Source organism: Mustelus asterias, chromosome 1 (assembly GCF_964213995.1).
Source record: "Mustelus asterias chromosome 1, sMusAst1.hap1.1, whole genome shotgun sequence".
Lineage (NCBI taxonomy): Eukaryota > Metazoa > Chordata > Chondrichthyes > Carcharhiniformes > Triakidae > Mustelus > Mustelus asterias.
This window is the reverse complement of record NC_135801.1, coordinates 191,421,902-191,439,178: the sequence shown is the minus strand read 5'-3', so window position 1 is coordinate 191,439,178 and position 17,277 is coordinate 191,421,902. Positions and strand designations below refer to the sequence as shown.

Sequence of the window (17,277 nt, the reverse complement as noted above, 5' to 3'; positions counted from 1 at the left end):
GTGTGTCTCTACATCTATGTGTGTGTGTTCCCACGTGTGGAAGCATACCCTCCCTCAATCATTTTGCCTTTTTAAGATGCTCCTTAAAATCTACCCCTTTCACCAAAACCTTGCTCACTTACACCTCCCTATGTTACTCTCGTGTCAAAATGTGTTTGATAATCACTCCTGTCTGGCTTTTTGGCACCACACAGATGCAAATTGTTTTGTATGTGGATGTTGTTGCATAAGGCAACATGCCTGACCATCAAACTATTAAATACAGTTAAATCAAATAGATTGCTTTATAAAAAGGCCTCGATCGAACCAATTACTGACCCATGAGGAGTGAGCTGACCTGGTTACTGTTTACATATATCAAGGCCCCTGTCTCCAATTATTTTAAATAATTGCATTTCAATGCTTTCTGCTCCCTCTCCCTCCCTCTCCCCATGCAATAACGCACAAAGGGACACTATTTATTCTGAATCAGATGAACGACTGTGTTTATTTCTATTATTCAAAATGTTGTGTCAATAGAATTGCCCTTGACCCTGGTCAGGATTTCTCATCAGTGTTTTAACATGTGATCAATATTTCAGATTTAAACATACAAAACATGCACTCTCCTGAAAGAATTTCAAAAAGTAAGGTAAAAAATTTAACAAAATAAACACAAAATAACCAAACATGGGGCCAGGAAATGTCACCACTAAAATATACAGACTCCAATAAACACAGTTTTCAAATAATAACTGCAAAACTACAGGCAGCAAAATACAGACTGTAAAATGCACAAACTCCCAAAAAATACAGACTGTAAAATACACAAACTCCAAAAAATACAGACTGTAAAATGCACAAACTCCCAAAAAATACAGACTGTAAAATACACAAACTCCAAAAAATAGACTGTAAAATACACAAACTCCAAAAAATACAGACTGTAAAATACAGACTGAAAAATACACAAACTCCAAAAAATAGACTGTAAAATACAGACTGTAAAATACATGAACTCCAAAAAATACAGACTGAAAAATACACAAACTCCAAAAAAATACAGACTGTAAAATACACGAACTCCAAAAAATACAGACTGTAAAATACACAAACTCCAAAAAATAGACTGTAAAATACAGACTGTAAAATACACGACTCCAAAACATACAGACTGAAAAATACACAAACTCCAAAAAATACAGACTGAAAAATACACAAACTCCAAAAAGTAGACTGTAAAATACAGACTATGAAATGCACAAACTCACAAAAAATACAGACTGTAAAATACACAAACTCCAAAAATAGACTGTAAAATGCAGACTGTAAAATACACAGATTACAAAATACATAGACTGCGATAAATAAACAACAAAACACAGGCTCCAAAATACACCGGCTTCAAAAATACAGACTGTAAAGTTCACAGACAACAATATACACGGACTCCAAAGAGCGCAAACTCTACAAAAAAGCACAGATTCTAAAAATACATAGACTGCAAAAAAAATGCAGACAACAAAATACGAAGAATCCAAAATACAGGCTCCAAAATACCCAGACTGAAAAGCAATACAGGCGGCAAAGTGCACAGATGCAAAAAAATACAGCTTCTTAAAAAGGCAGACTGCGAAGCATCAGACGGCACGGGAAACAAAACGAAGAGGCCAGGAGGACAGACATCGAGACAAACGCTTCTGGAAAAACCCGAAGAGATCTAAAAGAACAAACACTTGAAATAAGATTAATAGAATAGAATCCAACTGGAGGTATCGAACACAGGAACATGCCGGAATCAGGAGATCGTTTTCCGTGCTGTTGCTGTTTAAGTTGTTTTGACGATGCGGACTCGGTCAGATTTGCTGCTGTCCAAACGGTGAACTCAGGCTGGGGAGCTGCAAAATTAAAAACAGAAAATGTAATAAGGAGGAGGAAGCGGACCGGTCGCTAGTAGATTCTCCTAAGTCCTTGCCTGGTATACCGTTATCAATTAACCCAGGTTTCTAACAGTTGTTAAATCCTGTCTCCCATATCAAACAGATGTGCATTTTCACATCAAAGAAATTCATTTCCAGTTTATTCTGGCTTTGATTCCCCTTCGATAGACTTTATTGATTTTGTTTTGAAAAATAAGTATCGTAGAAGAGTGTTTCTACTATTATTTGTATCCGCTCTGTATTGCCTGTGAGTGCGGCGGACCAGCCTGGATAAGGGGCGATGGTACCAGCCTCTCTCGGTCACATTTCGATTTCAGGGCGGTCTATTCTGAGCTCCGTCTCGCTTTTACTTTCGACTGGAAATTATTCTGGAGTGTATGAATGAATGAAGGTGAAACGTGTTTCTGTTTTGTATTTTTGTATTTTCGAAAGAAGAGTGTTAAGTTTTCAGTTTATTTTGTTAGTGTCACCAGCAGGCTGACATTAACACTGCAATGAAGTTACTGTGAAAATCCCCCCACAGTGTGCAGGACTTGGGGCGATGTCCATTCTTACAGACACCTCACGGGGTCCTCTCAAATCACTGCGGGACACGATTTCTAGAAATCGGATTCAGAGGGCCGTTCGTGTGGGTTAAGGGGACATCAAAAAGGTCATTGTAAATGTGTTTCCCCGCGCCTTCCGAGAACAGAGGACGACAGAATTTAATTTTATTTCTGACGAGGCATCCAATGTTTGCTGAATTAGCTCGATTGTGAAAGGATATTATACTTCCAGGGTAGAGGCATGAACAGCCTGCCAGCCCTCCCTCCGGTTAAAAGCAAATCTCCCATCTCTAAAGCTGTGGACAATTGAATGTTGAGGTTAGACTCATTTTCCCTGCCTCCCCCTTTGCTCTCCCGAGTTCGTGGAGAGAGCGCTGGGGAGGACCGGGTCCACCTGAGCGAATGCAAGAATTAGTCAGGAACAGGGCACACATCTGGCGAGTCGTTTTATGAAGGAAAATAAAGGGGTCACTATTAAGAAACCAAGTGATATATCATAAGGGCCTATTTGTAACCTTTCTTTATTGTCTGTTAGGCAAGTGTAACCCAAAACTCGACCCCTCCCCAAAGTCCAAGGGAGAGAGGAGCCGGGTTCCCAGTAATTATTTCCATCTTAAGTCTGCCCTTTTATGATGCAGAGCTTAGAGAGAGAAAAAGGTAAAAAAAAAATCTACATTTATATCTAGGGGGGAAAAAAATCCTGTTACTAATCTAGTTCTACACTTTTTGACGAGCTTGTAAAATATACTTTCTCCCCCCCCCCCCCCCCCCATCCCCCCCACCCCCCACCGCTTGTTTTGCTCCCAGGCCTTATAAATAAAATCCATAATTGGTACAAGGCAAGTGGAGAGGCCAGTTATATTTTCGCCAGTGTTAGAAATTTGTTCTCAATCGCGTCTCGAATTTAACGAGAGCCGTTTCATTTTCCAAACGAAGGACTGATATACAATCAAGATGATTCCTTTCAATGGCGGGGAGGTTTAAAAGGGAGGGGAAGGGGGGTGTTATTAGAGAGAGGGGTTTTATTTGCGGTTAAGTATTTCTTCTTCTCCACCTCCTCACCGCCCCCCCCCCTCCACGCCCCCTCCCCACCATCTCTCGGTAGTGCATCTGTTGTCCTTTGATGGTTTATGATGACTGTCTGGAGTAAGGTGCGAATGGTTCAGCGTTCAAGGGGGTGCATCGGGTATCAAACGGAATCCCCACTCAATCCCTGGAATATGTGACTTCAGGGTGTGCGATTTTTTCCCCCTTATCCGCCCCCCCCCCCCCAATCCCACCCCGCCGTACACACTTCTGCTGTCACTCCAGGTAACTCACTCAGAAATTACGAATGACTTGCTAAATTTTTCAGACACACATATATTCTCACACACACACTCGGTCTCTCACTCTCTCACACACACACACACATAAAAGGGGAAAAATTGAAATAAGTCTAAAACAAAATTGCTGCTTACTACCCCAACATGAGCAACAAGCTCCGCAGGGCACAGACACACAACATACATCAACACATTTACAGTATGGCATCTTTACCCTGTGACAAATCATTGCAATGGCAAGTAAAATATATGCATGCACGGGTGAGTAAATTATCTATCATTACACACACGCATAATTTCTAATACACTCATCAGAGAGTTCACCACAAACATGGACTCATGTAACGAACTGCAGTCTTTAGTTTAAATGCCGTCCAAACGAATCCAGCCCAATTAGGAGAGATTTTTAGGCAGGGAAAGGACAGGTCGAAGGAAACGGGAATGGTGCATTTCCTCAGGTGTCTATCGAGAGCCCCCGATAATTTAAACCCCGCTTCTCATTTAACCCAAACTAGCCGTGTCACATTCTGACCAGCCTGGTGCCGACCGCACATCGTTTATTTGTTTACAGCGGCTTGCTAAAAAAAAACCTCGGGGCAAATGCATCTGGCTTCACACAGTTTGCTCACTTGCAATGTGAATGTGTGTACGAGTAGTCAGAGGAATCTCAGATATAGATGTATAAAAGGCACCTATAGAGACCGACAGAAATTCGGTTATTAATCGAGATTTTTTTCCTTGCTCCCCACCCACCTCGTCTGTGTAACATGCTCAGCTGGAGGGGCTGGGGAGTGGGGGGTAAAAACGGTTTGGTCACAGTACAAATATTTGCACAGCGATTGAAATGATATCTACACGCATTATAACAACCTGGTATTGCTGTAAATCTGAGGGCTCCTGTAGATGAGTGCGCGATAAGACAGACCTTTTAACATAAACTTGATTTACTGCCTACCTCTTTGCCATCGATCTGAGTTTGCAAACTTTGGAACAAGATTGCAATCGACTCGTCCCGAGAATGCTCAGAAGGAGTGGGAAGACGGAGAAAGAGAGAGAGAGAGAAATTTTAAAATATATAGGTGATTTATCGACCATTTTAATAGTCTGGATAAAAGGTTTCAGAGTTTACTAATAAGCCCACAGTTTGACTATTAGCACCCCGCTGTGACGTCAGTGAAACTGACAAGTGGAACTGACTTCACCCCACAAAACCAAAGACCACGTGGAGACCCCTCCCCACCCCACAGTCCAGTCCCTCTGTCTCCCTCACTCACCCCGACCACCTCCTCACTCCCCACCTCTCCCATCCCCATTCTCTCCCCAATCCTCTCCATCTGCCCCTTCTCTCCACCCAGCCACCCACCTCTCTCTCCCTACCCAACTCACCCCCCCTCCCGTCCACCCTCCTATTTCCCCATCCCCTCTCCGACCCCCTCTTCCCCGTTCACAGCCCTTCTTCCTCGCCCGCCCCTCAACAACCTACCTGCCCTCACCCACCCTCCAATCTCCCTTCAACCCATCCTCCCCCATCTGCCCTCTCCTCGCCTCAGCTCTCCACTGTCCTCACCAACCCGTTCTCCTTCCATCGCTACACATTCCCCCCTCTTCCTCCCCTCAATCTCCCCAGCCCTTCCATGCTGAGCAAGTTGGAATCGAATTCTACCAGAGACACCAAAAAAATTACACGAACTCACACACTCATTCACAGAGGCACGGCACAATGCGAGAGGGCAGGAGACAGAGAGGGGTGGGGAGTAAAAGTTTTCTAAGATTGCTTTAACTCCTCCCATTGCTTTCCTCAATTAATTAATCTAACCGGACTCCTTTTAAGACGCCGTTCACTGGCCAATGGTTCGTTTGCCATTCTGATCATTGATCTCCGTCCAATCAACAATGGGAGTTTAGCGGCCGGTTTTCCTGCCTAACCCAGTGCCTTGTATTGGCTTCTCTCTCTTGTTAGAGAGGGGGTGGGCAGTGGGTCGGGAGGGGGAGAGACTGCGTGTGTGTGTGTGTGTGTGTGTATGTATGTGTGTGTGTGTATATGTGTGTGTATGTGTCCCCCTCCTCTCCTCAGGTAAGGTTGACTCGATTACAGAGAGAGGAGGCACATTGGTAAATACAAACTTGGGGCCGTTACTATGTTATCTTCGGGACTCGGATTGAAGATGCCTGGTTTCAAGGACCCGGGGCTACCTCCAACCTTCATCCTGTGAACTTAACGAAGACTTCAGACTGTTTCTACTTAAACCATCAACAGTGTCAAACAAAAAGAAACCCAAGGAACATATTCTGGGGGGGGGGGGACGAAAAAGCGTTTCTAATTAAGAGGGGGAAAAGATTGAAGGGACAATTCCTTCCCCTCTCCACCCAGCCAGCCCTCCCCCCCTTAGAATGACGTCTGGGTTAAATCTGAAATCCAACCCGGCTTTGCCGCCCCGAATCGAGGAGCGAAGGCGGCGCAGTCCCCAGGATCACTTCCCACCTCCGGCGAACTCCAACAAGCCCCTCACCCCATTCAGCATCGAGGATATCCTCAGCAAGCCCTCGGTGAAAAAGAATTCTCATCTGTGCTCCTCCAGTCACTCGGCGACGGCAGACAAAGTGTCCGGGCCCGGAGCTCCTAGAAATGGGCTTCCCCCTCAAGCCTCACCGCTCTGCGCGCTGGAAGAACTGGCCAGCAAAACTTTTAAGGGTCTGGAGTTGAGTGTGATACAAGCGGCCGAAGGTATTTGAGCAAATCCTTTTGTTTCTGTGCCGTTAAGGCAGAACATTAATTCTTTACCGGAGTGGAGGGGAAAGGGGAGGGGGGGAGTATTTTTAAAAATGTATTCTTGTTAAGTTTTCTCGAAATTGATGGCACATCAAAGCTTTAGACAAATGTTCTCGATAACATTTTAAATTTATACTATTTCTCAGTGTGCGTGTGTGTCTGTTTCAGAATCGATAGCAGGCAGTTCTATCAGAAGCACGTCTCAAATGCGAACATACCCGACATTTTTATCAACGTACCGGCCCGAAACGGGCAGACCGGTCTTCACAAATCCTGTGGACATTTGCTTTCTTTCCTTCTATTCCTCACGGGGAGTCAAATAAATGTATTATTCCCCCCCTGATGCGTCACATTTTAATCCGGCTGCACATTTTACTCTGCATCAATTAATTGTTTTTTTATTAATATGTGAAAAAACTTGTAAAAGGTTCTTTTCCATTTCTCTCTCCGAATTGAGATTTAATTTATTTTAATCACTGACGGATATAGTGGCGCTTCGCGTCCATTCAAATCATTCCTCTTGTGTTATACATACACCGATATATATGTGTCTATAAATATATATATATATGTGTGTGCGTATAATATATGTGTAACATCAAAAATATGGTTTGATGCCTGAACATGGTACATTTAGCTGTGGTTTTGTCTGAGAGGTGTTTGAACATTTTAAGTGCAAACCTTGGTCCCTCTCGCCATCCAATCCCTAAAACAATTACTTCTTAATAATATCTTAATATTTTCGTAATAAACTCGACTGCGGACAATCACATATATACATAAACATATATAGATATTCTCGAACATAATAAATGCACAGATATGGACACATACATATGTATTGGGACTGAAAATATGTCTCAAAAATAATTCCTTTCATTAAATCTCTAATATAAGAAATATATTCTTAAGAACGATTTTTTTTAGCATCACATTTAATTCTTTAAAATGACACTTGAAAATAAAGTCGAGGCTAAAAATCAGGGAGTCTGAAAAAACTCGCAGCTGACAGATATATATTGATGAAATGTACATAAATTAAAACTATATTTTTAAAGTTCTGTACTCCATGACTGCGGTCGACGTCGAGTGTTTTTACAACATGCCGGGAAATGATATTTGTTCAGTTTCTGGGCAAACAGTGAGGTTTTTTTTAAATGAGCGAGATGACTGCTCCATGTTTTGTTTTAATTGATGTAAGGAGAGATTTTCTTTTCCCGGCTGTGGGATCTATCAAGTCACCATAGCCCCACTTGCGAAATTATCTGCGGCAAATGCTGTTTAAACTCACACAGAGAAAACTGTGTGACAAGAGTTGGGGGTGGGGTGGAGGGCCCACATTGTTAACTCAAATCTGTGTGTGTGTGTGTGAATAGATTTATATCGGTAAGTCGGGGGGGGGGGGGGGGTACTAATTGAGCTTCGGGCCAGCGGTAGCTGTGTAACAGGCAGAGAAGGTATTCCTCTCACCCGGCTCCCTGGGCGGGAGGGGGGAGGGGGGGGGGGGGAACTGCAGCAGTCCCACAGTCACCTAGGAAGCAAAATCTATTTCCAACCCACCGCCTTGTGTCGCGGGCAGACCTACATTTAAACATTGCTCCGAATTTTACCTTTCCCTACTATATCATAGATATATCATAGATGCTTTCCCTGGAATTACGAAAAAGAAACCTGAAGTGTGCGCCTAAATCTATCCAATTATAATTTGGAAAAAAATATACACACTTGTGTTGAGGTGTAATTATTGCGTGTTTTCAAGTGTTGTGTTTACATTGGAGTATAATTACTACATTCTCTCTCACGTATCACGTATGTAAATTGCATCTTCTGGATATGGTGCACGTTAGCATAATTCTATGCAATTCATAGTAATTTATATTCATATGTAATTCAAACATACCTTTGACACAAAGTGCATGCCCTGATAGTCCTACGGGCAGATAAGAGTGTAAAAAAAGTTGATGGACCTCGCACACTTAAACATACTTCGAAATAGCATTGCTGCTACTTGCGAATGCGGATATGGAATCCTTTGCATACTGTACAGTAAACATCATTCTCTACACTGACTGCAGATCATATTATCCTTTCTGCGTGTATTTACTACAGAATCGACCTGACGGCCTGTACACAGTTCTATCAGTGTCCATGAATAGAACTGGGAGATTTTCCAGCATTTTCTGTATTTTTTCTTGTGTGTAGAATTTTGAAAATCGCTGTTGGTGGCACATATCTTTAACCAACTTTCCACATTTAATCTCTGATATTAAAAAAAGTTTATTTATTAGTCACGAGTAGGCTTACATTAACACTGCAATGAAGTTACTGTGAAAATCCCCTGTGAAAATAAAACACAATATCAGGTTTGCCAGCGATGTTGTCAGTAATTTCGTTAGGATGGTTTTATTTTTTGTAAATAATTAAGGGAAGGGGGACTCAGGGGGAAAGCCAAAATAAATTAGTTGAGTGCGTTATGTATTTTCTAGCGATTTGTTGGAGATTGTTTTGTGTGTATGTAAAGATGTGTGTGTGTGTAATGTTTTGTGTGTTAAAAATGTGTGTGTTATTTTGCACAACTTGCAAATATTATGTGACAAACCTCCCTCTTTATTTCCAAGGTCGGGACCATGTCACGACGTTTGGCCAGAGACAGACCTCCAAAAAGAGGCGAAAGTCTCGCACTGCCTTCACCAACCATCAGATCTACGAGCTGGAGAAGCGGTTCCTCTATCAGAAGTACTTGTCCCCCGCAGACAGGGATCAGATAGCCCAGCAACTGGGGCTGAGCAACGCACAGGTGATCACCTGGTTCCAGAACAGGAGGGCCAAGCTGAAACGCGACCTGGAGGAGATGAAAGCCGACGTGGAGTCCCTCAAAAAGCTGCCGCCCCAGCAACTGGAGAAGCTGGTGCACATGGAAGTGTTCCCGGAGGACGGCGCCGGCTCCAAGTGCGAGAGCTCGGAACTTTCCCCCAAACTGTCCCCGGTGCCCGGCCTGGGGCCCTTCCCCAGCTCGCCCCAGTGCTCCTCCAGAGACCAGACGACGGACGAATTCTCGGAAGACGAAGAAATTGAAGTGGACGATTGAACTGAGGTCAAATGAATCTATATTTAAATACGCATATTATATCGGAGCGAAGAGGGGGTAACTCTAAAAAAAAACAGGGAACAAACTCTGCCAGAGGCCGGGAGAACGACAGGCCTGGAATTCTCCTCATGTCCCTTTTTAAAACTTTAAGGTTGGGATGGCTGCACGCGTTGTTGAATCTATCCAAAGGCGCAGATAGATATGGACAGAAGGGGATATAGACTTGTCTCTCCCTTGTGATGTATGTAAGAAGATTAATCGGTTTAATTTGTTCTGGGGAGGGGGGGATGGGGGGGGGGGACTGAGTGCAATTTTACACATTTATTAATTATAGGCGTCTGATGTTTTAATCCTTTTCCCCTGTTTGCTTTAATTCGACCGAGTAAAACACGCAAAAAAAAAATCCGCTGCTACAATCGGGACTGGTTAGCAGCCTCAGGCTGTTAATAATCTTTATTTTATATATATATATATATGTGTATAAAAATCTTCCGAGGCCGGCCGACACGCGGTTAATTTATCTTACAGGATGCGCGGGGAGCGGGATTAAGATCAAACTTACTGTTTTTCACTTCATTTTTTTTGTAAGAATCTAATTTGTGGGTGCAGTAACTTAATTTGTGGGTGCAGACCTCTCACTCCACTCTCTCTCTCCCCCCTCCCCTCCCACTCCAAAAAGAATATAGCTGCTCTAAAAACAAGGTCCCCAGTTTCTGTTTCCTCCTCTGCCACAGAAACTTTTGAATGACGAAACTTAATCGAGTGCATCACTTAAATTATTGAAGCGTTCTTAAACTGACAGAGGGAGGGGATTGGCACGATGGCTGTGTGTATATATTTTGAATAAAATCAGAAGAGGTGAATTATAGAAAGCGGTATGCACTGCTCTCTCTTTTTTAAAACATGGAACGAGAAGGATGATTCTAATCTTGCTCATTATTCGTTTGCGGGTTTCCAGCCCCGGTCCTAATCTGAAGTTCCTTTAGGCTGCTATTTAGTGCCTTACTTACTGTAAGCTCTCGACCGTTCGATGATTAGTTAATGTGAACGTTCTAAGGCCCCACCGATAAATAATTTATTCAATCTCGTCAACAAGAGACAAATGGGTGGACTGACTGGTTCCTGATGGCGGTACCTGAGTGTGTATTTACAGGTTATCTGTAGTCAGGATTTCCCCGGCCCTGGGTGTTGCTGTCTGAAATCTAGCCTCAATCACCTCACAGCCCGAATCCCTGCCAGGGTCAAACTTTTAGACCACACTCATCCACTTCACCCCATCCAATCTCGTTCGGCCCACCGAGTCTGCACTGACTCTCCAAAAGAGCATCTTACTCAGGCTAATCTTTGGACACTACGGGGCAATTTACCATGGTCACTCGCCCTAACCTACACATCTTGCACACTAAGGGACAATTTACCATGGCTAATCCCCCTAGCCTGCACATCTTGGACACTAAGGGACAATTTACCATGGCTAATCCCCCTAGCCTGCACATCTTGGCGCACTGAGGCACAATTTACCATGGCTAATCCCCTTAACCTACACCTCTTGGACACTAAGGGACAATTTACCATGGCCAATCGCCCGAACCTGCACATTTTTAGATTGTGGGAGGAAACCTGAGCGCCCGGAGGAAACCCATTCAGACACGGGGAGAACGTGTAAACTCCACACAGTCACCCAAGGCCGGATTCGAACCTGGGTCCCTGACGCTGCGAGGCAGCAGTGCCACCCAGGCTTCAGGCTTTGCCTATCCGTGAGCGCACAGGGGGGAGTCCACCAACAAGGTACCTGGATTTGGTGCAAAATTGATTGTGGGGCTTGTCCCGACGGAGGCAGAGCGATTCATTGCAGGTGGAAACCTTTCCCGGAGAGATAGTGGGGCAATATCTATTAGAGAGCAAAGCCACCCTCTCTTAACTCTCATTGATCAGCCTATTCTGCAATTAGAATCAAGAGAATCATGGAACACAGGAAAGGCCATTCGGCCCACCGTGCCTGTGCCAGCTCCGTGAAGCTATCGCCAGACGGTACTGTCCATATCATAACAACTCACTGACTAAAGAAAACATGTAACTTCATGGCTTCTCTCGTCCCTTCGCCAACTTCCACATCAATTCTCCAAGTACAATTCCAAAGTGTAAACTAATTAAATCAGGACTGGGCAGTGCAAGTTCGCTTTGATTAGCGATGTTCAGAGAATCAATAAATAAATGTATATATTTTTTGCATATATACACACTCTCAGATGGACCCATTCATTGCACAGTGCAAGTTGTACAAGACTGTTACCGAGCGGGCAACAAATTAATATGTGTTCAAAGAGTCTGAGCGTGTAATGGATGCATTTAAATAACGTTGAGAGAGGGGGAGAGAAAAAGAAAAAAAAAATGGAACTGGTGAAAGAAAGAATGTGTTTTGTGCATCTGACAAGTGGAGGATATAGAGGGTCCGCTGTAAACAATTAGCAGCGCTCAGTTTGAAACCCATTCTCTTGCTATCCTCTCGAAAAATACTTTAGACATGAGGCGAGGCTGGGGGGGAAATAAAAACTGAAGGGGGTTGGGAAGTGGTGTTGGGTGTGTGAGAGAAGAGGGTTAAATCCATTTATCCTGGGGAAGGGACACGTCATTGCGCCTTTAGGAGTGTTTGTGTAGCGACTGTGATTTAATTCACACGGGCTGGAGTGGGATAAGAGCTGGGGAAGGAAGAGGCAGTGAGGGACATGGTGCTGTTTGAACACACACACACATAACATCGCTTGAAAGCAGCCCGGCGCCATATGTTCGTTAAACTTCGCTAACACAGCTCCAGTCAATGTTGATGGATTGTCAACCCCGCCTCTCCCCCCCGTTTAACAATTTCTCTACAGCCCAGCAGTAAGCCAGATCCCCTATCTGCCGAACATCTGTGCTGCCCTGCTTTGCTTTTTAAAGAAGATACAGAGAGGGAGAGGGAAAAAAAAACCGCCCATGAATAACAAATTGATTCGCTCGGGGTTGGGGCAATGAATACAATTCCGGCTGCATCTCCGTGCAGGGATCGTTCCTGCTCACTTGAAACCTTCCCCTGCACGGCAAAAGACCAGTGTTTCTCTTTTTGTCTAACAAGAGAGACATCCCCCCACCCCCACCCTGCAACTCCTCCCGTCCCCAAAAATAAACCCACCAGAGTAAAACTTGCGGTCCCATTAAATTAAGACGTTCACATACAATAAATGTCAGCCTCTCTGTGTAGTCAGTCAGGGGCCTTAGATCCGACACACACATAGATAGAACTATCCGTGTCCAGTAAATTACTCCAGTCAAAACTGCGGAAATTGTTCAAAGAATCAATGCAGCAACTGCGTCCTCCGTGCTTGCTTTATATTCGTTCTTGCCTCGTTTTTATGTTGGATTATTTCACGTTTTAATATCCACTTCTCGCCGATTCTCTCCGTCCTCATTGCAAACTTACAGAGAGAATATAGCGGGACAGTGCAATTTCAGTTCCCCGCGCTACTTGAGTGAGGTGATTGCTCTGTCCCGTTCATTTTTAAAAAAAATAGGGTATTTATCCAAATTGAGAATACCCAACACGTAGTAAAACATTCACAGGTACAACTGAAGGGCGTTAAATTTCTGGACCCTTTACTCGTCTGCCACAGTCTCACATTCTGATTTTTAAAATAAAATAATTGCAGTTGTCTAAAAGGGGCAGAGGGTGATATTTTGACCATGTACACCTTGCCAATCGTCTATAGAATGAGGGGTCGCTCCCTGGTGTAGGAACTGAGAGATAGGCAAGGGTGGTCTGAAGAAGAGTCATAGTTGACTCCAAACGTTGACTCTGTTTCTCTCTCCACAGATGCTGCCGGAACTTGCTGAGTTTTTTTTCCCTCCAGCATTTTCTGTTTTTATTTCAGGCTTCCATCCATCCGCAGTATTTCTGCTTTTATTCGACAAGATGTCACCTGCTTCCAGGATAGGACAAGGGGAAGTTTTAAATATCTACAACAGAGTCCTGCAGAGGACAAAATTAGCCCACGGTGCTTTTCGGGCTATCCAATTAATTCCCCGTACTTCCCCGCCAAGCCTCACAAATATAGTTCCAGTGTTCACACAATTTCGCTTCTGCAAGGTGCGATTGAACTTTCTTGCATCAGACTGGCCGTTCCAGAACACATTGCCCCGAAAAATAACTCAGGTTTAGTTTTTGTATGCCAGTTGTCTCCAGTTTGAATCCTTTGCTTGCTCTGAAATAGTTTCTTCCGATTTACTGTTTTAAAACCCCCTCAGGGTTCGGGTCGTCTCAAATTAATCCCTACAGTGCAGAAAGAAGCCATTCGGCCCATCGAGTCTGCACCGACCACAATCCCACCCAAGCCCTATCCCCCGAACCCCATGTATTTACCCCGCTAATCCCCCTGACACTAAGGGACAATTTAGCATGGCCAATCAACCTAACACACACTCATCTTTGTAGTATAGGTGGGAACGGGATCATCCTCCCCCCAGCCCCCCCCCCCCCCCCTCACCCATTTTAACCCTTCACAGGCAAGACTGCACATCCCAAACCGGCCACGGGCAGATTGCAAAGTTGTTACTCAACACGCTCTTAAAGACAACCCGGGGTTGCTACTTTGGAGCCTGTTTCATTTTCCCTGCACACGGTGTTTACATGAGGGTTGATCCGAGGGCCGATCCTGCTTTATATCGACCAGGTCCCTTATTTCCCAAGCTCTTGGAAGCTCTTCTCGGAGCGGAAAGAAGGATGGGGGAGTGGGCCAGTGGGTGGGTGGAGAGAGAATGATCACAGGATTATCATCCCTACACTGCAGAGGGAGGCCATTCGGCCCATCGAGTCTGTACCGACCACAATCTCACCCAGGCCCTATACCCACAACCCCATGCACTTACCGTAGCTAGTCCACCTGACACTAAGGGAGAATTTAGCATGACCAATCAACCTAACCCGCACGTCTTTGGACTGTGGGAGGAAACCGGAGCACCAGAAGGAAATCCACGCAGACACGGGGAGAACATGCAAACGCCACACAGTGATTGCGCAATTGTGTAATTGTGCAACAGCCTCCACTTTCTCATGGCAGAGAGCGAGGAGGTGTTTGTAACATTGGTGAGGGTACTTGTTACGACCTGGGAATGGCAGCTTTGGTGGCCAGAGCATAGCAGATGGAAGATTATTGACAAAAAAGAATCGGGGTGGATTGAGGAAACATTTTTTCAACACAGCTTGGTCTGGGTTGCATCGTTTTGGAAAAAGGGGAGCAGGTCCTATAGTAACGTCCCAAAGGGAGTGGGATAAGAGAACATTGACAGGACGGTGTGGAATTAGGAGAGAGTACACTCCTTGGGAAACTCATCTGAAGAAGTTGGCACGGGCATGTTGGGGCAGAATAGCTTCATTCTGTGCTGCCTCAATTTCTAACTGGACAACACAGAAATCCTGGACAATCCCACACCGTGTGTCCTAGGAGTTCCCCCAGTCATAGAAACATAGAAAATAGAAACAGGGATAGCCACTCGGCCCTTTGAGCCTGCTCTACCATTCGTTTTGATCATGGCTGATCATCAAATTCAATATCCTGATTCCCCCTCCCACCCCCCCCCCCACCCCCATATCCCTTGATCTCTCCAGCCCCAAGAGCGATATCGAATTGCTTCTTGAAATCAGCCAACGTTTTGGCCTCAACTACATTCTGTGGGAGTGAATTCCATACATTCACCACCCTCTGGGTGAAGAAATTTCTCCTCACCTCAATTCTAAAAGGTTTACCCCTTATCCTCAAGCTATGACCCACTAGTTCTGGACTCCCCCACCATTTCTGAATCCACCCTGTCTAATCCTGTTTGAATTTGATATGTTGCTATGGGATCCCCTCTCACTCTTCAAAACTCCAATGAATATAGTAATCCTAACTGAGTTAGTCTCTTGACCACCCCCCCCCCCCCCCCCCGCTACTTTCACAGGGATTTGCAGTTGCTGGCAATCCTCCCTCCTCACCCCCCACGCCCCCCCCCCCCCCCCCCACGCCCCAGCCTCAACCCAGAGGTGTCTTTTTATCTATGCAGATGACCCTCCCAGATAGTCACCAAGGATAAGAAAATGGCTCAAAAACTCCAGTCAACTAGAACATTTAAGTTTATTGATTAGTGTCACAAGTAGGCTTACATTAACATTGTAATGAAGTTACTGTGACAATCCCTTAGTCACCACACTCCAGTGCCTGTTCAGATAAACTAAAGGGGAATTTGGCATGGCCAATGCACCTAACCAGCACGTCCTTTGGGCTGTGGGAGGAACCCGGAGCACCTGGAGGAAACCCACGCAGACAAAGAGAAAATGTGCAGACTCCGCACAGGCAGTGACCCAAGGCAGGAATCGAATCTGGGACCCTGGCGCTGTGAGGCAGCAGTGGGAACCACTGTGCCATGCCACCCAATATAAAGGAGCCAATGTAAAAAAAAGTCAATCCCCTGAAACTGTTTAAATTTATTTATTAGTGTCACAAGTAGGCTTACATTAACTCTGCAATGAAGTTACTTTGATAATCCCCTAGTTGCCACACTCCAGCACCTGTTCGGGTACACTGAGGGAGTGAGCGGGACCTGGAACAGACATATATATATTAAAAACGACACATTTATATATTATATATATACATATATGCGTGTGTGTGTGCAAATGTCTTGTTAGAATTAGCACCTGTGGGTTTCCTCAGTCTGCTGTGGATTGCTATGTCGCTAGCTACGTTACAGAAAGCACTAACTGAATCAAGCTCTGAGTGCAGCGAGATTTTATGCATAAACACTTCTAAACACTCCTTTCACACACAGGTACGCAGCCTAATCCAATACTTCCCACCCTCCCTTCATTGTGTCCCCACAATCTGTGCAGGAAAGGTTTACCACTGTCCAATGTTTGGTACATTCTTTTTCTGTGAAAGCAGACCCTAATTTAATTCCCCTCTTGGCGTCCCTCGCACACTTTCAGCAGCCCCCCTGTCCCTCAATGTTCTCAATCCTACCTCCGTATTGCAAGACACAACCCAGCAAGAGGAGGCTATTCGGCCCCTTCAGCCTACCCCTTCACTTGCCAACCTGCACCCTCGCTCCACTTACCTCCTCACCTCGTTATCCCTCGATGACATTAAGGAGTGAAACATCTCATGGGTCTCAAGTCTTAAAATCTTCAATTATCCCCACTCGGGTCCACCAAGTTCTAGGCCCGTCTCTGTGTGCACTGCTTAGGGGTCTGTTTCTTATTTTTAAGGTGATGTTCCCTTGTCCCTGGACAATAACTACTTGTGTTTGTCTTGGCACCTTCAATGTCCTGCAAGGTGCTTCATTCTATTAGACACAAGTTGATACCAAGCCACCTTAGGAAATATTAAGTCAGGTCGCTTGTAGCTTGGCGAAAGACTCAGGTTTTAATGTCTTATAAGTGGAGAGAGAGGGGTCGAGATACGGGGAGGTGTACAGGGGGGATTTTAGAGAGTAGGGCCTTGACATAGCCGCACAAGAAGCCAGGATTGGTGACAGAGCTGCAGGAGAAGCCACGGAAGGATTTGGAAGCAAGGATAAAAATGTTTAAATCGACTGCTGTTCCCTCACTTCACGAAGTCACGAA

At 44.8% G+C, this 17,277-nt stretch overlaps 2 protein-coding genes across 2 annotated transcripts; one reads left to right on the top strand and one right to left on the bottom strand.

Moving 5' to 3' along the window:
- Nucleotides 1-463: 463 nt before the first annotated feature.
- On the bottom strand, nucleotides 464-8,488 carry LOC144500937 (uncharacterized). Its single transcript, XM_078224439.1, has 3 exons — nucleotides 8,460-8,488; nucleotides 4,745-4,772; nucleotides 464-1,877 (listed from the first exon to the last, which is right to left on the bottom strand). The coding sequence occupies exons 1-3, from the start codon at nucleotides 8,475-8,477 to the stop codon at nucleotides 1,597-1,599; spliced, it is 327 nt and encodes a 108-aa protein (XP_078080565.1). The 5' UTR covers nucleotides 8,478-8,488; the 3' UTR covers nucleotides 464-1,596.
- Nucleotides 5,354-11,880, top strand: lbx2 (ladybird homeobox 2). The gene is made up of 2 exons (XM_078224429.1): nucleotides 5,354-6,514; nucleotides 9,178-11,880. Exons 1-2 carry the CDS (start codon nucleotides 6,181-6,183, stop codon nucleotides 9,645-9,647), a joined length of 804 nt encoding a protein of 267 aa, XP_078080555.1. The 5' UTR covers nucleotides 5,354-6,180; the 3' UTR covers nucleotides 9,648-11,880.
- The last annotated feature ends 5,397 nt before the right edge of the window (nucleotides 11,881-17,277 follow it).